Genomic DNA, 21,492 nt, shown 5'->3' with positions numbered 1-21,492 from the left:
GTTGTGTCTGCACAGGCTAAAGTTTCCTGTATGGAACTATTGTTAGCAACAGACTTCAAACCAAGGGAAGAAAATATTGTTCTTGAAATTATTTTCACATTTTTCCTCAGTGCTGAAATCTTAGGCTGAGGTCACATCTAGTGAAAAGTGTGCAAGTGCGTGTGTGTCTTTGGGGGGTGGGGGGTGGGGGGGGTGGGGGTTCCTGTAATGTCAAGGAGTTTCAGGCTGAAGCAGCTTGACACAGCTGCAGTGTACGAAACAAGCTTCGGGGCATAGACTGAAACTTGGCCTGCTAATTCCAAAACACACAAACACACACCTCAGAAGACTTTCTGTGAACAAGTTCCAGCATCTCTCTCTTTAGCCTGTCAGCTTGCAGAACACTGAAACGTGTTGTCATCTGCTCACATTATTTCAACTGTTTAACACAGTTTATTCTTTTTCCAAAAGGTGGATCTTTTGCCATTTTGGTAATCAATTCTTCCAGATATTAAAGCATTTTGTTCAAAGTGAGTCCTCTCGTGTGTGTGTTTGTGTGTATTTGATGGCAACATTTGCCAGATGCATTAATGACATTTTGAACTACTTTAAGTAGTGACAAAACAGACTGGACAAACAATGTGAATGCCTTATTGAGCAGGAATATGCATGGCAAATACAAGAGGCCAGATTTAAACCTAGATTTAAATCTTCATCTGCTTCAGAGGCCTTCACACCACCTAACCTGACATTCTTGTTCTTCCATTAACGTTTTTTGCGGTCTAACAACATCTCAATTCCAGAGCAACATTACTGTAACTCGAAAACAAAACACAAAAAAAACCTAACCTTCAACCTAAGTTGAATTAACCAATTCATTAGGTAAAAATAATAAACAGCAAGTGCTTCTTGTCATTCTTCTTTGCGTGTTTATCCTCTCACCTTACTCCACTATCTTTCCTCCCTTACTTGCTCGCTCCCCTTCCCTTCTTTCACCTCTTCCTCTCTGTTCCCCCTGCCTGTGCTTTCAGAAACCCGATAAGCAGCATATGTATGTGCCATGCCCCCCTTTCCTAAGTAGCCCGAACGTCCGTCCACTCTGCCCTTTTAAATACTACCTCTCTTTCTCATTCTCTCTCCCTCACTCTCACTCTGTGCATGCTTTTAAGACGTTCGTAAAAGGAGGTCTTATTGACAAAACAATTGCTCGGCGGGGCTTAAACACTGCCTTTAAAGGGGTATTATTAAATTGCAGGCAGGAAGGGGAGGGGCAGCCAACAAGGGAAACCTGATGACCTCGCCATCGATTTTTACATCACTGGAGCGTTAGGAGAACTTAGCACAGAGATACTGACTGTATCCAGAGAAACAGAGAGTAGAGAGAGCGAGAGAGAGAGAAAAAAAAGACATTTTATATGTTACGCATGAAGCTTTTAGCTCCTGGCTCAGTCCAGAATGATGTAATTGTTTGAGCAGGTAAAAGGTTGTATTGTGAAAGAACATGTCCATACTATGGTTGCCGACAGATATAAACACGGGTCTATCGGCAGATCTAAATCGAATTATTCCTCGACTTCTTTCTTTACCAATCAACTGATCCAGCTATCTTTGTATTGCATGCTGAGGAGAGGTCAGTTATGAATTCGTCTCCTTGAGACATGAGAATTTTTTCCCCCTATGGCTCCTTCCCAGGATTGCTTTTGTTTTGTTGACATGCCTCTGAAACACATAACCAAACAGTTTGGACAGTGTAATCCAGCTCTCACTTAGTAGAACATATGCGCTTGTGTTCCTAAAGTACATGCACTCGAAGAGACAAAAGAACTTCTCCTTTTGGAGAGCCTTTTGAATTTTTTTTTTCAGTATCATAATTGCAATGCAAATAAAAGCCTGAAAGATTTGTTTGATTTTGCACACAGATTTTATCTCTTTTCTATCACGCTGTTTGCTTTTGTCATGCAACACCAGGCCTGTGAGGTGGCAGAAGTTTGTGTGTAAGTTTTACAGCTCAGTGAAATAAGATGAGATAAAAAGCAAAAACTTTTTGTAGCCCCAAATTATTGGGAGACTAAAATAATACTGGAACAAAAAACAGATTAAATTTACTTTGTTTTTGTTTTTATTAAAACACCATAACATAATGCATACTATAAAATATTAAAAACGGTTTATTTTTTCTCTAGAATTTACAGTGAAGGTTTGTTAATGAACATTTAACGTCACAAGCATTCACATGGGTGAGAGCTCTTTGTGACGTACTATACTGCTCTATAAAGTCTATGGGAGACTTTGCACTTATGTTTTAATGTACATCATTCTGTTACTCGTTTATGCCAGGGGGCGCGAGAGATTTCCGTGTGCTATAGAATATTCTTAAATTCTCTGTATATGATTCTGCTTTGTAAATGTGAACATGTATTGCCACACACACACACACACACACACACACACACACACACACACACACTTTTGCCATTCAAATTGAGATTCCCTGGTGCAGCGTATTTCTGCCAATAATTCATGAGTGATCTGCGCCCCTTGCCGGCCTTTAGCATTTTTATTTAATCTGCTGAGCCCTACCGCGTGCTCACTCATCAATAATGCACACCAACATGTGTGTTAACACATCTATGGTGCGTGAGAGAGAGGGAGAGTATATGGTTGTATTGCAGTGTGCGATTATGCAACATATGTGAGGTAACACACATTGTACAGTACAATAAAGAGATTGTATGAGTCTCTGTTGATGCAGGGGAAGAAAGGAAGAGTGTGTGTTCTTAATGTTCTGTCAAGAGTTTTTGACTTGAGTTTGTTCTGTCAGTTGTTAAGTCGTCCCCTGTTGGGACAACACGGATCACGGATGACCCCGGTTCATCCTGAGCTCTTTAACATGAATTCATTGTCCATGGCCTGCATGTGACTGTGAAACACACCCCCACTAGGCGTTTTATGCTTTCGGAAGTCTTCTTTAGTCTGATTTTCACAGTTGTAGACCTGACCTGGTGCAAGCGAACACACGAGATGTGAAGCGCGTTTGTGTACTCATTTGTATATATGTCTGTGAGTACAGTTTTCCAAAGCACTGACAAACAGAATCACATCTAGGAAAATTGACTTCACTAAATCAGTGGGTCAGGAGGTAACATCACTGGGGGTTGCTATGGAGACACCCAATGACGGGGCTTCCCAACCAGCACAACAACATGACTGTGAAATGGCAGTTCCCCTAACGTAACCCCTCGCTCTCTATTACTCTGTCATTGTCTTTCTTTCGTTTGTTTCTATCATCTTTTTCCCTCTTCCACTTCTGCTCATCCTCCTTTTCTCTTCTCTCTTTTTTTGGTCAGTTTCTTTGTCTTTATCTCTTTGTCACTCCATGTTTTCACTTTATTGTTTTCCTTGATCGCCCTTCCATGCCACACTGTACTGCTCGCTTGCTCAAACAACCGAACCATGCGTGGAAATATGCCTGTGGACAAGCGTGTACACACATACACACACAGGTATACAACAAAATGTGAGGGGGCAGCGGGATCCCAGCATGGAGGGTTTAACAGCTAATACCCCTTAGATTAACCACCCCCGGTCCCTCTCTTTTAAACACACACACAGACACACACATCTTCTACAAACCAAGATTAACCTCCTACGATTTACACAGTGTGTGTTGGTATTGCACAAATACACATGCATACACACCTTCGGGGTGTGTTGCTATTCCCCTACCAATAAATATAACAAACAGATTGAGAACACACAGTCAGTATTAAGTGACCAAGCTACTGTTCATGTGACTGTCTGTCTGACTCGCACACAGACGCAGGCGTGTGTGCACACAGAGTTTGGCTTTATCTCAGCTGTAAGGATTGATCCCCATGGATTTCAGAGGGGTCACGTGATTTGATAACCTCTAGGATTCCCCCTGGTCAGGAGACCTTTTTTCACCAGTATGTGTGTGTATTGTTTTTGGCCTGGTATAAAATGAATTCTCCAAAGACTGATACTTCATACCCTAATCTAACGTCTGTCTGTCTCTGAGGTTTCAGATTGAACAATGGCTGGGAATAATGTTAACATCATTAGGCCACTAGTAATGGGGAGTTATCATGTCTCATCTCCTTTTCTTCCCTTCTCCCTTTCTCCTTCTCTTCATCTATTTTTCACTGTGTGCCTCTTCAACTCTCACTCCTTCTCTTTGCTTTTTCTGCGGTCTCCACTTTCATGCTCCTACCAAGCAAACTCACTGATACTTTCAAGGATTATTTTAAGGGCTGCTTAGATCAAACACCTTCTGCAAGGGCCTTGCCTTGGTTACCCAGACTCGAGCCCCTTTAATTAGACATGGCTAATAACACTAAGCATGTGCTGATAGCCATCTCTCTGATAAGACTAGCCGCAAAAGGACACAGGGCCTCCTTTTACCTTTTACAGTGTTACCTAAGGTTAAAATGGATACTTAGCAACCTTATTTTATGGCTCAGTCCGTGCCCAATTAACAGGCCAGTTGGCACTTACAGAGCAGTAATTTGCAGAGGCCAGTTAGCAATCAGCCTGTCCGCTAATATGCTAGGCTCCTTGCTAACAAGGACATCTTCAAATGCCTTGTTAAAAAAGAAGTACTAAATAATAACAATAATATATGGTTATTTTGTTCTCTGACTGACTTTCGTTCACTTTGTACTCTGACTGCAGGCTTTTGGTTCCCAGAGTTTGCAAAAGTAATTGGATGCAGTTCCTTTGGCTATCACGCTCTTCTCCTGTGGAATCAGCTCCCAGTTTAAATTCAGAAGAGAGGCCTTAAAATTTTTCTTTTTAATCACAGGGCTGGAGCAGGTGACCCTGTCCATGCCTTAGTATGCTGATGCGGGTTTGGGCTGCTGGGGGACTTCCCATCTTCTCCACTCACTTATTTTCACTCTTGATGCATTTATATGCCACTATTGGATCATTAACCTTTATCTGCTCTCTTCCATAGTTTGTGCTTTATCCTCGTCTCTTTGTGCTCTTTTTCCCCTTTTCTTTTTCTCCTCACTTTCATGTTAAAAGAGAGTTTATTGTCTGATTTCTGGTATTTTCTGTCTAATATTGTAGGATCCATACCTTAGTATATAAAGCACCTTGAGGTGACCATAGTTGGGATTTGGAGCTACACAAATACATTAGTATTGGATTGAACTGAGTTGTTAAGACAAAGGTAACTAAACTTCTTAGAGGATTTTTTTTATCCAAATCAGAATATACAGTGTTTCCTTTTCATATTTTACTTTTCAAATAATTTGCAGTACTACAGACTTCAGTATAATTTGCAAAAGAAAAAAAGAGAAAAAAAATTCAGGATAACAGAGTGTATAAACTGAATAAATGTACGTTTTAAAAATTTACAAAGAGCAGATGAATGTTAAATGATGTTCTCCAAGTGTTTAAAACAAATGCTAATCACAGTTAAAGGTAAGCCTACAAAAAGCCACAAACCCCAAAATAAGACAGCCAAAGTAAAACCCTATAATTAGTCTCAGAGCAGCCACTTTTCAAGTAATCATTCTTTTATAAGTTGTGCATCTTGGATGATTTTATTGGATGTTTTCAGATAGTAGTTTGATTCTTAATTAACATGGATTCTCATGTTTGGGCCGAGTTAGGCTGTTGGTTTGGAAAATCACTCCAGGCCATATCTCTTTAGATGGATTGATCTAGGTGAGGATGATTCAGTAAATGGTGTGTGCGTGTGCGTGCGTGTGTGTGTGTGTGTGATGAAAATAGAGGTGGAGTGGAGGCATTAATTCTAATCATCAAGAACTGGGATAGCCTGGGGGGTCAAACTCCTGAAATCGACTGCATGTAAACTCTGAAATGACTTACCAGTTGTTCACTTGTAGGATCGTGAGTCCTGTGTCCTGCGCCAGCTGTTTCTTCTGTTCTTCCGATGGGTAGGGATGCTGCAGGAGACAGAGACACTTTGAGAAAAGGCTGACCACAAATTGTTTAATGAAGCTTCTTGTTTTTTTAAAAAGGCTTTGATGTGCCTTTTAGCAGGGAAAGAGATGTTGCAGGGCACAGGTTACACATACACAGTCGCACATACAAAACCATGCGCTGTAATGAGACCTAGAAAATGAGATGTGTGCTCATGCTCATTGGTGCATAGGTGTCAGTATGTGCCTGTGTGCATGTCTATGTATACTGTAAGTACATCTGAGTGTGTGCACATTAATGTGCCACCCTCTCCGATCATTAATGGAATATGAAATCTTGTAATTAATGGCAGCCAAAAAGGCAAGCCAATTAGAAAGTTAAGTGAAGTGGAGAACCAGCTCTAGTAATTAGGCAGCCTCTTACACAAATATATTCGCGTCAATGGCCCCCCTTTCACCCCGCTGCATATGTAATCAGAGAGTGGGGAATATGTAACATTAAGCCGATGGAATAGAGACAAGAGGATGTAAAACTCGCGTCTTTATTGCTGCTGGTTGCTTTTATCCTTATTACAGTGTGTACAATAACATGACTCTGTTAAGTTTGTCTTTTTGTTGCAATTATTTCTACAGCTTAACTGCACAATATGATTCTTATCCCCAAAATTAAAGAATGCCACCAAAACATATCATTCAATGCTGTGTCGAGTCTTATATATGTTTTAATCAAACTGCATCACCTTGATTTTAGAAGACATCCCTTTTTCACTCATTTGTGCAACAATAATATTCACAGGTAAAAGATAAAAGAGTCTTCCTCCTTATTTTAGGATCCAAATCGGAATCTGAATGATTTTTTATTCATTTGAAGACTAACAAATGCATCATGGACACGAACAGCCTGAAGTGACTTCTAAAGTCAGTGTTTAAATATAAACCAGTGACTGTGACCCCTCCTATCAAGAAGCCAGCTGAGAACAGTTAAATTTGAGCCACCTGTTTAAATATATAGAATGAATAAACTGGATAAATGCTAACTTGGGGAGTGTGTTGATTTATATTGGAGTAGGGGGTATCACAGTTGCACGGAGCCTTGTTCATGGAGTACAATGTGCTGTTCATGACTCAGACAAGACATGGACTGTGCAGTACGGCATAGGCAGGCCGTAAAAGAGGAGAAGAGGAGGGAGGGGAAAGGGAGCGATGGAGAGAATAGATTGTTGAAAGGCTAGCACAAACTGGAGAGCTATCTATAATCCAAAAGGCTGTGTATACATTTACAAAAGGGATACATCAAAAACTAAAGAGCACGAGGAAAGTATGGCTTAATAACCCAGTCAGCACTATTTTAGCACACTGCTTTTGAATGATTAAGTAGTAGTATTTAACAATGACTGTCTAAAAAATGTTATGCTACTGACTTTAAAGAACAAATTCAAATATTTTTTAGCTTAATTTGCTCTCTTAAAAATAGACCGAGTCGAGCTTAGAGTTACTCGCAGCGCTAACATGTGCTTCGCTAAAATCCCAAGTTTTTGTGTTCAAAAACAGGCATCACACATATGGCTGCTGTATAATATTTGCAGTACCATCTATCAAGGGTATGTCTCCTTGTTAGTCAATCAGATGTGCAAAATTAATGCGGCGCCAGCTTTTTCATTTTTTCATTAAAGCTTTTTCAGTGCATAATGAACAGGATTGTGTTTAATGCTGGAACCACCCAGCACAGCGAGGGGAGACTGATTTTTTCCCAGTCTTCCCTTGTCCATGTGATTGGTTGCGGGGAATGGGAACACAAGGAGGCTAATTTCATGCACAAAGTTATAATTGCATGTCGCCTCTGGCCAAATTTGTGTCCAGTTCTTTTTTTACAACCATTTTTGTTCGTGTACGTGTGTGTGTTAGTGTGCATATATGCATGTGAACTGCCCATACATGTGCACACACACATACACACAGTGCTGTTTCAGTGTGCGTGCAAGTTGCCTCCATATTTTTGCCCAATCAGATAAAATCCGAAGGAAAATAACTGCAGAAAATCTGAGGCAGCACTTGCCTTCCTCTGTGGGTGAAAGTGAGAAAACATTATTCTTACGGCTTGTGTCATCCGATGCCCCGATGCATTGCTTTATATATCATATCTGCACATACACTTCTGACATTTTAATCTCAGCTAATCATGTGAAAAACATGTCTCTCTTTGCAACAAAAAAGATGATTGAACATGAAAAGATCAATGTGTCTATTCTGCTTGTCACAGATCTGTGAGTGTCTGCCTCGTGATATCAGGGGGATGCAGCCATGCCAGGGGCCACAATACAGCACAAATACACCCTGTTTCAATGTTTCCCTTCCTTCTAGCTTACCAGCACAGATACGCACTTACACAGACAGATGCATAAATAAAATACACAAACAGACAGTGTGTGTGACTATCTCGGTCTCAGCCTACAGTACTGGAAGAAAAATGTTCTCACAGCATTTCATTTGACACAAATGCTGCTAGTGGTAGAATGTAATAAGTATATTTACTTAAGAATAAATAAGCATAAGGTTGATGTTCTTTTAATTTTTATACAATAATTAAATTAAATCTATTAAAAATGGTTAAAAGAAATCAGTCAGAAATAACGTCATTCATTCATTCAGTGTCAATTTTTTAAAAAATTATGAGCATTTTTGTTGTTTACAGTTAAACGCATATTATGCTGATAACACAACTTCCAGGACAATTACTAGAACTTCAGTACTTTAGCACTGAGACTCCTACTCTACATAAGCAAACTCCTTTAGAAGTTTTCACATACAAAAAAGTCCTCACCTAATTTAAGAGTTTAGAGGAAGAGATAGCCATGAAGCCAGTACATTAAAACTGTTTTTCTCCTCCTTTTTTCCCTAAACCTCCAAATTAGCTCCTATCTGTCAAAACACTGTGATTTAGTTTCTTGCTGAGCAACAAGTCGGCCAGTTTTAATATTGTCTGTGAGCGATTCTGGTGTCTTAACGGCCTTTGGCTGAGGTTCAGCGGGTTGAGAGAGAGAGAAAAAGAGACAGAGAGAGAGAGGGGCCTTTAGTGAGAAAAGCAATAACATGTTCTTTAAAAGAGCAGATGGAAAGTTTCTGCGCATCCTTCCCTCCCTTCCCTCTTCCCTCCGCCTATCTTAATGATATGTCTTCTCCAAATATACAGCTCCTTTCATGAGAATTTCCACCCTGCTCTCCACTGGGCTCTGAGCATGTGGGTGCCAGGAGGGGTGTGCGTTTTTGCTTCCTTCTCTTCTTCGTGTCTTATCAGTCTGAGTATGTAAGAGTATGGGTGTACATTTCTGTTGTACATTTTGTTTGTCCGGTAGAGTCAAAGATTTTACTTTGCTTTGCCCTCCAAGTTAATATGTGCACAGAATTGAATATGTGTGCTTGTTCTTATTTGAGCCACTGAGCTTGCATGGTTTACAAGTAAGTTTAGATGTGCATGGTCTGAATATGGTGCATGTATGAGTGTGTATGTATCTTTGCGTGCAGACCTGTGTGTGGGTGAGTAACAGAGCATCAGTAACATCCCCTCCCTGTCTGACCGTCTTCCTCTCTGACCTCCTCAGACAAGAACAAGAGCGGGATAGATAGAAGAAAGAAAGAGGAAGAGGGAAGGGGGAGGCAGGAGAGGAGACATGGAAATGGATATCTGGAGCCCCAGGGTTTAAAAAAGAGATAAGAGCATGAATATTCTGTAGGACCCCTTTTTACTCCCCCGTCCCAAACATAACCCAAGAGAAAACTATTCTAGGCATGACTGTAGGAAAAAAAAAAGAAGTAAACTGCTATAGTTAACAATTAAATATACAACAAAATAGGACTTATATTTTTAAATATCTGGAAAAAGTAATATATTAAATAATTTAAAAACACTTGAAATAAAGTATCATCAGGTTGAGCTGGTAATAAGGCTCTGAACACATGCCACTGAAGTAAAATTTTAATTTTGTGAGGATTCTGATGGAAAAACTCCACAGATCTAAAAGTGACTTAAAGTAGCCATAATAAATTAATTAAGATATTATGAAAGGGATGAAAAGTTGTTCTTTTAAAGACTTAGATTTTTAAAGTTACCCGACCTAAGCTTCACACTAGCTACCCTGTCTGATTTCATGTCCTACACTTTCATTTAGTTTTGAGAAACATTAAGTTATGGTAGCTTAGAATATGGGAACAAGTATTTGCTTGGTGCCATTCCCTAGTTCTCTTCATGATGACTGAACTTTTGACCTTTACAGCACAAAGTGTCCAAACAGTCTCTTGATCTCATCTGCTGGAGTAAAAACTCTGATAAACTTTGACACAAAAAAAGAACAGAATTCCTAAAAGGTCACAGCTCCCCAATTCTTGTTTTGTGCCGTACAAGTCTCACCTGAATTTGTTGGTAGTAATAAGAGGGGAAAAGGAAAAAGTAGTCTGATTCACTCTTTTGTTGGGCAAGCACTATATGACCATGAAAGGAGGGACATTTTAAAAATGTCTTTATCGTGCTGTTGTTCTTCTCTCTTTATCTTGCCCCCTCAACAAAAACAATTCTTTGTTATTATCTCTGTCTCACTGCTTTTTCCTCTTCTGTATAAAAACATTTTCTTTCCTTTTTTAATTTTGATGGAAATTTGATTTTAGCTGCCAAACGTCAGCTATTCCATTTTGGTTGTGAGTATTAGTATCTACAATTGTTTGCTTTTTTTATATATATAGCTTACAACACATATTCAGCATCTTTACTAAACATGTGTGATTACACCCTTCATAACCAATTTCACTGTAGCCACACTTCTCTGTGTTTCTTCTTTTGCCATTAGCATTAGGGCGTTATCGTTGCATATACTTCTATTTAAAGCTACACTTCCCAAGCCTCTGCGCTTCCCATTAAAAAGGCTTGACACGCCACATTAGCTTTATAAAACTGCAACCATGAAACAGGATGGAGGGAGGAAGAGGAGAGAGGAAAATCATATGTTGTCACAGCCATGTGACGTCCCTCAAAAAAAGAGGCCATGACACCGCACAATCTGTGGATAACAGACATGGGTCAGTGGTATTTTCAGTTAGCTTATTTTACCACCAGATGGTTGCAGAAGGCCACAAGGCACAAAGATGTTAGAAAATGCAATGATAACAGTAAACAAATTGGTAATATGCAACACTTTCCCCTAAGTGTACCACTGTAACCAACAAGATACCATCGGAAATATTTGTAAGCAGACTTGTGAAAGCAGCATAACTCTCCTGACCTGAAACCAAGCAGGTGAAACACCAACAAAATAATGGACGGTTACCGACTTGCATGTACCACTTAAGGTAAAAAGTAAACAGCCTTGACTTGGCCAGATCTCTTCCCCTCACTGTTCCCAGGTCAAATCTCTGTGGAAACCGAGCTGCCTATCAGGAATGCCTGACGGCTAATCCGGAGGCCTTTTTGGCTAGAAGGGCATCACTGTATCAAACCAAACTGTCTTCCACAAACATGCATGCACACATGTACACTCTAAAACATAGGGTTTACTGGAAGTGTGGCCTTGCTCCTGACAGACGAGCATGAGATTACCTTAAATATTTGGAGAGCCGAGCACATTGTTATGCTAACAACAAATACCCTGAACCCTGAGCACGAGCAGACTTTAAAACAAGCGTTCCAAACTGTAAGCCTGTTCTATCTCATACAGCAAGCTTCCAATTTCCCAGTTTTATTTTATTTTATAATTTTTTTTTTGCTCATAGAGTCAAAGTTTCATCTACAGTGTGTGTGTGTGTGTGTGTGTGTGTGTGTTCATGCTGTGCTGTGAGAGCTACGCCATTTCAAATTCCTTTCTGTGTAGGTGGCATCGACTGACATCCCTTTGACTTCATTAGGGAGCAGGGACCCAGCAACAAAGCTGGCTCTGGGAGAAAGGGGGGATTAAAGAAAAAAAGAAAAGGGAGTGAGAGTGAACAAAACAACAACAGAAGAAAAACAAAGCACCCCTAACCTAATTTCCTCTGATTCAGGCTGCTCCGACGCAAAATAACTAAACAGTGCAAAAACAGATCTTTTGAGAAACTCAAAATGAACCAACTACAAGATGAGAGATGCAGAGTCTCTTCTGTCTGAAAAGTCTGTGCAAAATTAAATGTCCCCTTCTTAGCGCTACCCAAAAAAAGCAGGAACAGCCTCTTTTATGGTACTGGTCTTCAGTAAACTAGCTCAAAGCTTGTATGAATAATTCATAAACCTTTTTTTTTCCTTTTTTTGGGGAGGGGGGGCTCGATATATGCACCATAAATTGCAAAGAAACCCCCTTTCAAACTGTTTTTGTCATCAAATCTCTCCATCTCTTTTCGAGATGAAAAAAAAATGTAGAAAAGCAGATGTTCTTGGGTTTTTTATTCATTAATGAGCATTGCCCTCTCAAAAAACAGCTTTTGTTGATTTAGGGAAATCTCACAGCGCTCTTGCCTATGGGAATGAGATAAATCTAGTTAGCTGGTGACGCAAAGGGTGAAAAGTATGTCATTAAAGCTCCGGTACAAAGTGGATTAGACAATGTACAGCATTACCAGCTTCCACAGAATGATAATTGATGATTAGTATCATTCATCACTTTAGTAAAACTCTCAGGGCACAATGCAGGACAGCAGCCACTGCTGTGTAACTGCTGTTGCAATATAACTGGGTGTTAAAAAAAACACTGTGTGCTGTGTACAGTAGGGTGTGCCTCTAATGTATGTGTACACTTACGCTTATAGCATGTAGGTACATGACAAGTCTTTAGAAAGTACCATATATACGTATAATGTAAAGGGTGAGGTCTGTTGGTGCTGATGGAAAGAATCGTGTGTGTGTGTGTGTGTGTGTGTGTGTGTGTGTGTGTGTGTGTACTTTCTGGTTGTTTTCACTATGAAGGCGTGCTTCATTAGTCCTCCCTATTCCAGCACAGGGAAGGCTAAATTTATTAAGGGGGCCGGATGTTGCACAACACCTGCTGCTGTGCTTCCCTCTGTGCAATAAAGAGAAGGGAGTGCAGCATGCTAGCTAATGCTAGTGGTAAGCACTGCTCGTTGGACTGAGGCTGATGAGCTGAGGCTAATTCAAGGGGTGATTATGTAGTTTGCTGGACCACTAAACCTCTTTAAGCCCGTAATTACCGCCTATTTGAGCGAGGGGAGGCACTCCAAAGCAATCGGCACTTGCACCAAGCGGTGCAGAGAACGGCAGCCACAGCTGGAGGTGGGCTGCCTCAGGGCTGCCTGGGAATGAGGGGGTGTGTAAATAGGGAGTAACAGGGATCCAAAAAAGCATCATCCTAGTAAGGTACCATAGAAAGCTGAGAGAAACCAGTGGGATGCCCCTTGGAGCGCAAGCATGCTAGCTCCAAGCTGCAGTGCTTGGAGCTACCATTCTAGCACTGATCTCTAAGCTTGCAAACAAATGTTCTCTTGTTATACACAACTACAATACATGGAAGTTGTTGCACAGGGCTGTAAGAAACTATGAGCTATTACAGGTGAGTTCAAAGAAAGAAAACAAAAACTACTGCACTAAAACGTAGACTTTCTCAACACATAAACCCTCAGTATAAACTAAGGATGAAGGTAAGAGGAGAACAGAGACATGTCATTGTGGTGAGAAACTGTAAAGCTTTTTTTAGACTCATGTCCATGACATACAAGAGGGAATCAGATTCTCAGATTGCACTTCGACCATGGGGGAATACATTTCATTTCACCTGACTTTCAAGGAAATTTGACTTTACGTAATGCCACTGAAATCTGATCTCTCAGAGGAAGCAATTTGGGGACCACAGAACATTCTAATAACCCTGGCGATATTATTATGTTATTATCATAATTACCCTTTTGCCCCCAACGTTTTAATTAGAAACTCACCACTGGCCCCTAGGGGGGTGAAAAGAACCTGGATTGGGGGGGATACTGAAACTAGGTAAAGGTATTTCACAATTGCTCCCTTATGCTCTTTAAAGCAGGTAGTAGATAGAGGAAGGTTACAGCCACTGTTATTATAAGATGAAGCTTTCACATTCACCTCCCTCCTCTTTCTCCCTCTGACATCTCTGTCATTCAAAGTACACCTACACCCCTCTCTCCTTCCTCTCCGAGTCCCTCTAGTTTCCTATCCTTTTCACCCGTCACCACCCCCTCCATCCCTCTGTTCTATATTTAGCTTTTTCCTTAACTATCTGGGGCTGCCTCTGTTTTTAGCTTCTTTTCTCCCACCTTCATTTAACTTCTCCCTTTACAATTAGCTCCCATCTTTTCTGTCTTCTCTTTCTCCTTTGTGAAATGCCTCCCCCCCCCCAATTTCCTTCTTCTGCTTCATTCATCTCTCTCTCTCCACATCTTCAGCAGCAGAGGGCCTTCTCCATCAGTGCACCGCTTTTGCAAATCAATGACTTAATCTGTTGTAACAAACAAGTGAGCAGCATCCTCAGTCCTGTCCACGTTCTGCTAACAATATAGACAGCCTCGGAGAGAGTGAAAGGAGCAATAAGAGAAGAAAGCCGGCAAATATAGTGTGAAATACGCTGCATATAAATAAAAGGGTGACTTTAAAGACAAGAGTACAGAAACACATGAGGGTCTTATTCTGTGTTACAAATATGTTTGGAGAAGACGTAAAAGAAAGACAAGTCAGTGGAAAAGTGAGAAAAATGACAGGGTATGTGCATTGGTGTAGGTTTTCCCAACACATCTTCTCTGCCAGCCCTCAGCTCTGCTCGACTCCTCTACCATGAGTTATTGCCTGTCTGCATTCACCACCTGGTTCACTAGCTATGATTTCCCTCACTCCGATGGACACACAAATATACACGCACCACAGAAAATACACATAAACGTACACATGCATGCTTGTTTGTGTGGGTGTGCGCGTCACAGATGAGCGTACAACACACCTGACTGTCCCGCTCTATGAGGCACCCTGGATCAGCTGGTCAATAGTACACTACCAACCTATAGCCATATTATCCATGCCACCTGCCGCTAATGCATCATAATCCTGACAGGGGTTATTTTTCTCCCCAATGTAAAAATAAGAAAAAAAAGGATTATGAGACAAGTGATTAGGATATCACCAGATCTCATCTATAAATCATGGTTCTCTCCCCCATGCTCTTGTGCCATTTCCCCTTTGAAACAGCACAAGAGCACCAATATTTCCATGACATCGGGGTTCAAGACCATTAAAATGTAAGGAAACACAGCTGTACATTATAGAAAAAAAGGAAGTAAAAAGGGAGTGAAGAAAGGAGGAGAAGGAGGGAGAAGTCAGGGAGGCAGAAGGCATGCATAAAAGATAGGAAACCGTTATGGTTTTTCAGAAAGAAGTGTTTTGTCAGAAAGGGACACAGAGTGTGGGGGAAAGAGAGAGGGTTCACGCATGGGAGAGAATACAAGTGGGAGGAACTGAATTGATAAATTAGTTCAGCCAACGCGCAAACTGATTACCACAATGGCAAAGCCACAACGTCTATCGAGCACACGCATGGAATGAGACACAAAGGCATGCACACACTCACTCAGCATTTACAAAAGAGACATGAGGCTGACAGATACAAATAATTGCACAACTGCATATGCAATCACACACAGGCGTGCGCGCACACACATACACACGCACATCCACACCAAATGTATCTAGGGCAAGCTGCAGCAGTTGCTGTAAGTAAAAGGTATTGAGCTGCTGACTCCAGCCAGAAAATATCCCACAATCCTCTGGATCACCAAACACAGCCTAATGGATAATGGCTAACAGCTAGCGCTAATGTGATTTCACACTTAGCAGAGTTAATATATCACTGGCTAGACAAAATCATGCTACACAGAGCCTATGCTAAACTCGGTTACTTGAAGGGCGGAGAACATTTTTCTGCCAAAAGTCTCATTTGAGGAGTTTTAAACAAAAAAGCCATTCGGAGGTTATGCATTTGCTTAGAGAGTGCATGACAGGCTAGCTTTGCTAATCTCTTGCAAAGCAATGGATAGAAGCATTTCATCAAGTTAACCACAGATTTATGACAATATTTTTCCCTTACTCTTCCATATGTCAACTTGCCACTCACTCTCCAATAAATACCACAGTGATGGTGGGGAACTCCACACCCTACCCAGCTGCTGACGTCATGGATGTGGTCCTATGTAAAAGAGTGTGCAACTTGAGTGTGTCTGTGTGCGACTTAGAGCTGAGAGCGAACCTCTTCTCTGGATTTACAGATCACTGTAAACTGATTAGTGGGTACCAAACCAAGAATGGTTTCACATATCTGAGTTACTGGGCCTGTATCCACCCAGCACACACACAAACACTCTTCACATGCAGGTGATAATGAAAAAAAGAACTAGTGTGAAACACAGGTTCAGTATGAAGCCATCAATCATCGTGACATGCAACAATGAAACCACACACTGAACTGTTTCATAGTTTCCCAACTATGAAATTATATGAGAGTTGGAGGGAGGAGAGAAAAAAAAGCAGAAGGTTTAGCCAAAAGAAAAGAACAGATGGTAGATAGTAATAACAGTAATGATGTATAAAGGCTCAAATTAAGTATTCAATTTAACTAGATATTTAATGTCATTGACATAAATATTGCATTTTAATACACTGAAAAACACCCAGTGATATGTTGTTCAGTGAGAATGAGTTTCTATATATAGGATAGAAACCTTTAAGTGTAACTTGTAAACATGTTTGAATTTCCCCTCCAAAAAAATCTAATCTAATGCTAAACTAAAAAAGAAGCTGGAACAGTTTAAGCAGATGATTCTGTGTGTGTTTGCGTGCGTGTGTGTGCATTTAGTCCTGCGAGCCACGCTGGGGCTCTGAGGCTCGTGATCTCCTTCACTGCTACTGACCGACCTTGAGGGTCTGTAAAGTTCTCACGTTCTCAAGGAAACACACTGACCCACCCCTTGACTGAAGCCAGATCAACACACGCACACACACATAAGCGTGGTTTTGGTCTAGATCTATGGCAGACATTTTTAGAAAAGATCAAAGGTGACATGAATTAAAAGTTAACTGCCCTTGAGGGCTTTTAAATAGAGGGGTAAAACGATACAAGAAGCAGAGGGGAGAAAATGGGAGGAAAGGTACACCTAAAGTATTGTCAGAAATGTAAATGGACTTTGACCCAAGGCAGGTCCTTTTATAATTCATATGAGTATTTCCAAAAAATTCTTCAGCCTGCTTAGAGTATGGGAATAATGAGAATATCCTTAGATAACAATTTTTAAAAAGAGGATTGTCTAACTGGATTCTTTTCTATATATTTATATCAATTCTCAGCAAAAGGGTCACGCTTCTGTGATATAAATGCAAACTGTATTCTGATTTGTAACAAGTTTATGATCTTATATGTGAGAAAACACGACCCATTCACATGTAAAGAATGAAAGATTTGCTGCCAAGATTAAACCTATATGAAGATTTGATTTTCTGAACCTTTAAAGAATGCATCCCAGCATATGATTATTGCTATTAGTGATGGTAAAATTCATGTGAAAATGGCTGATATTTTAGCAAAGTATATATATGTTTTAAGCTGCCAAGATGAACCATGTGTCAGTCTTTTTGATAGATACTGTATCCATCTGTTCATCTGCTCATCCATCCATCAATCATGACACAGATGGCCTTTCAGGAGTCCATGTCAGGACTGATGCCTTTCCTTTGCCCTAGCCATACCACTACCCCCACACAACACCCTCCCTAGTCTCCCACATAACACACATACATATACACACGCTCACACCTCCTGCCCCCCTGCACCTCCACCAGATGGACTGGTCTCGCTATTTCCAGCTCCCAAGACCCACTATCTACTTGGCAAAGATGGGTCATATCATTAGCCCATCACCTTTTAATACAACAGATAAACAAATAAATAAATAAAAATCAAAAAATCAAACGTGTCCTTCATGAAATGGTCGCAAAGTGTAAGTGTTGTGTGCAGCAAATCTATTTGTCTGTAAGGGTCAGTCCACAAAGAGAAGCCCCAAAAGAGAGCTGTCTGCCTTTGGTCCCTGGGGCCTGTCAAGAGGGATAATTGATGATGTTTTCATTACAAGGTGTGGGGTAATGTGGGGGTTGGGGCACAGTATGTGTGTGCATGTGTGTGTGAATGTGTAGTGGGGGTAGGCAGGTTGACTCAGCTGCCTCCCTCTTTGACACCAACCACTCTTGGATTGGTACGGACAAGTCATTGCTTCCAAATGCCCTCGTACAAACACACACCAGAGCAATCACACACCCACAATTACACAAACACAGGTCCTCGCAGACAAATGCACACACAAACACACAGCCCAAAGCCAATTCCATTCCCAGAGATAGAGTATCTGAAACTGAATAAAAATGCTGAGAATAAGCCTAACTTGTTCTCTTGTTTTCCTCTGCTACCCTGTCTCGTCACAGTGTCACGCCAGGCCTTTGGCAGATCTGTCCATCTGTCTGTCGTCTCTTAGGACCTCTTTGAAATCCCAATGCAGTGGCGCCTAAGATTCTGACTGCCGCTAAGATTGAATTAAGACCTAATCGGAGACACCAGGCCACATAGGCCACTATATTACTTTATAGTATCAAGATGGACATCATGCCTTTGTTGTCGTTTATGAATAAATGAATGAAAACACATAAAAAGTCAGCTGATGTCTTCCTTTTTAGCTTGCTTCCTGATGTCTTTTCAAAACCATTAACAAGGCGTCTTGGTGGCTTCAATGGTTAATTGAAATTATTTTTCATGAGAAGCTTAAGTTGTGCAAGATATAACTAAGACAAACAAGTGTAACAATAATCATGAGACCCCCATAACCATAAATATGAAAAAGTACATGTCAGTGCCGGTTTCCTGAATTTAATTCAAAGGTGTACCTTTGTTGTACTGTATTTCTTGCTATTCTGCATTTCTTATCACTATAACGCATTAAAAAGTATGAAGTATGGCAGAATTAGAAGAAAAAAATACCATCCCAGCAATGGGCTGCTGCGGTGGGTCAGGGCTGCAGCGGGTGACCAGGGTGCTGACATATTCAGGCTCCAGCAATAAACAGACGAAGAATAATGGCATCTGAGGCAAGGGCGAACTCTGACCTCAAATGCTTTTCCCTCCTTTGCCTTCTGTTGTTTAGATGAGGCTTTGAGTATCTGGTTTGTGTTCCCTTAGGTGAGAAATTCAGGAACTGCAAAGTGTTTAGTTTACAGAGCGCTGTGAATTTAAATATTAAATCTAAATGTTGGTTATGCACAACTCTGCCCTGTTGTTTGGTTCAATCGCAACCCGAACGAGGAGTTGCGATTGAGACGAGGAGGAAATTATCTTGCTTCTAATGAGTAGTGTAGCTAGCCATCCATGTATCCATCCACTCCTCTCACTCGCCTCCCACCCTGCACACCCAGTCTAGATTACTCCACCACCCAGGGCCCACGACAGCAAGGCTCCTGGCCTCCTCTGCCAGCACAGAAATGAATTATATCGCTTTTCACACCTGTTTCTGCTCAAACCCCCACTGCACGCTGCTGTGTTGAGGGTAAAAAAGCATTTCCAAGGAAGGTGGGGGGGGGACAGCGCTCCCCAAGCTAAGCTACATCTGCGTACGCAAGTGGTTAAATTGGACTCTAATTGTATTAACGGCGGATTATGCCTTCAAGTTGGATTTTTTTATACGCGCTCTCTCTCTGCATTTTACACATTTTAAGAGGAGAAAGGAGGAGGGGGTGAAAGGCAGCTCATTGAGGGTTTGCGGGTTGGCTTCTTTTATGAGCTGCGATCATGGCTGCCCCTCGTTACACTGCATCTGTGTACAAATAGGAGGGGAGGAGAGCCAGAATGAGAGGGTGTTAGCGATGTGTGTGAGAGTGTGTGTCCCAATCTGTGAATATACCAATATGAACACTAAAAATACCAAAACCCTCTGCCCTTTCTTTTTTTACACACACACACACACACACACACACACACACACACACACACACACCTACTTCAGTTTAGCACGGCAGCAATCTAAATGGGAATATGGGTACTGTGTATAGTGGGGAGGCGGGGGTGAATTCCATCTAATTACTCTATCACATAATTTCACAAATTGCCTTTTCATAGGGGAGTGGAGAGCAGAGCACAGGGCGCGTTGGGGATTTGAGGCTTGAGCTTTCATTTACTACTCATTTCTTGTTAAATTAAACAAGAAAATACCATTTGTGTGGAGGGGAGGGTACGGGCGGGATGTGGGTGTATTCCAACCACACAATGGGAGGGTTGGAAGAAAGAGAGATTGGAGAGAAGCTTTTTCTTTATTTCAAGATTTGTCTCTTACATAAAGCAATCAGGCAGCTCAGCCGGTTATGAGTTTAGAATTGATTCTGCAATTATTTTCTTAAACACATTTTATAGTTATTTCCAGGGAAAAGTCATTAGCACACTTCAGAGTTATATCTACATCTTTAAACACATCCTTATTGATGTCAAACACATCTAGAAAGAGAGAAAGCAGGTTACGCTTACAAATATCCCGTTTAGTTTAGTCAGTAAAACCAACAGAGAGCTAGTAGCTGCAACATATGTTTAATTAAGGATGTCAAATGCAAACAAACATCAAAAGGAGATGAGGACACAAGTGGAAAATCCCTCCCCTCTCCTTTACTTTGGTTCCCTACCAAGTTTACAGCTGCATGTCAAGCTGGCAGCGAGTTTGGTCATTGGTGACAGGCGGTAAACGCTAATGTTTTGTAGTCGCTCCAAGTCAGCACAGCCAAATTCTTCCGATGAACTTGTCCCACAAGCATCGTCAACAACATATGAGCTCATTGGGTGTGTTGGAGAGAACTCAGTGAGCTGCAACTGTTGTCATCATCACAAATTCAATGCCCACTCTCTATCCCTTACTCTAAACCTCACACTGTACATACCCTTGTCACCATGCATATACCCAAAACACTGTGGCTTTGACCCATGTAACACACTGTAGCAAACTTGGGAATTAGAAGTTTTCCGTATCCAAATGTTACCCTTTCCACGTGGAACAAGATATAAGAAATTAGCATCCTTGATGGATAAGGAGGCAGAGATGCATAAAAGTCTTCAAAACAACCCTGTAAGAACAGCTGTGTCAATGCCACCTACCAGCTACCCTGCTGGTGTACTCACAGCCTCAGTGTGCCACCCACCTTCCTTTCCGCTTCAGTACAATGAGAACTCCCAAGGGTCTAAGTGTGAGGGCGAATAACAGAAGGGATTACAGAACACTAAGGTTGGGTGTCTAAACTTCTACTATAATCCATTCCTAATTCACCATATTCTGTTTTGTGGTCTCTGTGCACCTGTGTCAAATACTTTTAGATGTATTATTCTTAAGAAACAGCAAGCCCTGATTGGCTTTTTCAAGATTGTGTAGCGCTACAGCAGCCCTTCATATATTGTGTATATGTCTATGTGTTCATCTCTGAGGGGGTCAGGCACATCTTTCATCCTCTGTCTTTGAAACAAAGAGTCAAGCCGTGATGAAATGTGGATCAGCTATCCATGCTTATGTTGCTATCAGCAGAGGCAGAGAAGCATACTACCAGTGTGAGAAA

At 41.1% G+C, this 21,492-nt stretch overlaps 1 protein-coding gene across 1 annotated transcript in view; it reads right to left on the bottom strand.

Annotated features, from left to right (window-relative positions):
* Positions 1-21,492, bottom strand: part of meis1b (Meis homeobox 1 b) — a 77,593-nt gene that overhangs the window by 18,066 nt on the left and 38,035 nt on the right. Inside the window, exon 9 of the mRNA XM_003438327.4 lies at positions 5,839-5,915. Coding sequence (XP_003438375.1) covers positions 5,839-5,915 — 77 coding nt within the window. The remainder of the gene's footprint in view (positions 1-5,838; positions 5,916-21,492) is intronic.

Source organism: Oreochromis niloticus, linkage group LG13, assembly GCF_001858045.2.
Source record: "Oreochromis niloticus isolate F11D_XX linkage group LG13, O_niloticus_UMD_NMBU, whole genome shotgun sequence".
Taxonomy (NCBI): Eukaryota; Metazoa; Chordata; class Actinopteri; order Cichliformes; family Cichlidae; genus Oreochromis; species Oreochromis niloticus.
This window is presented reverse-complemented; position numbering and strand designations above follow the sequence as displayed.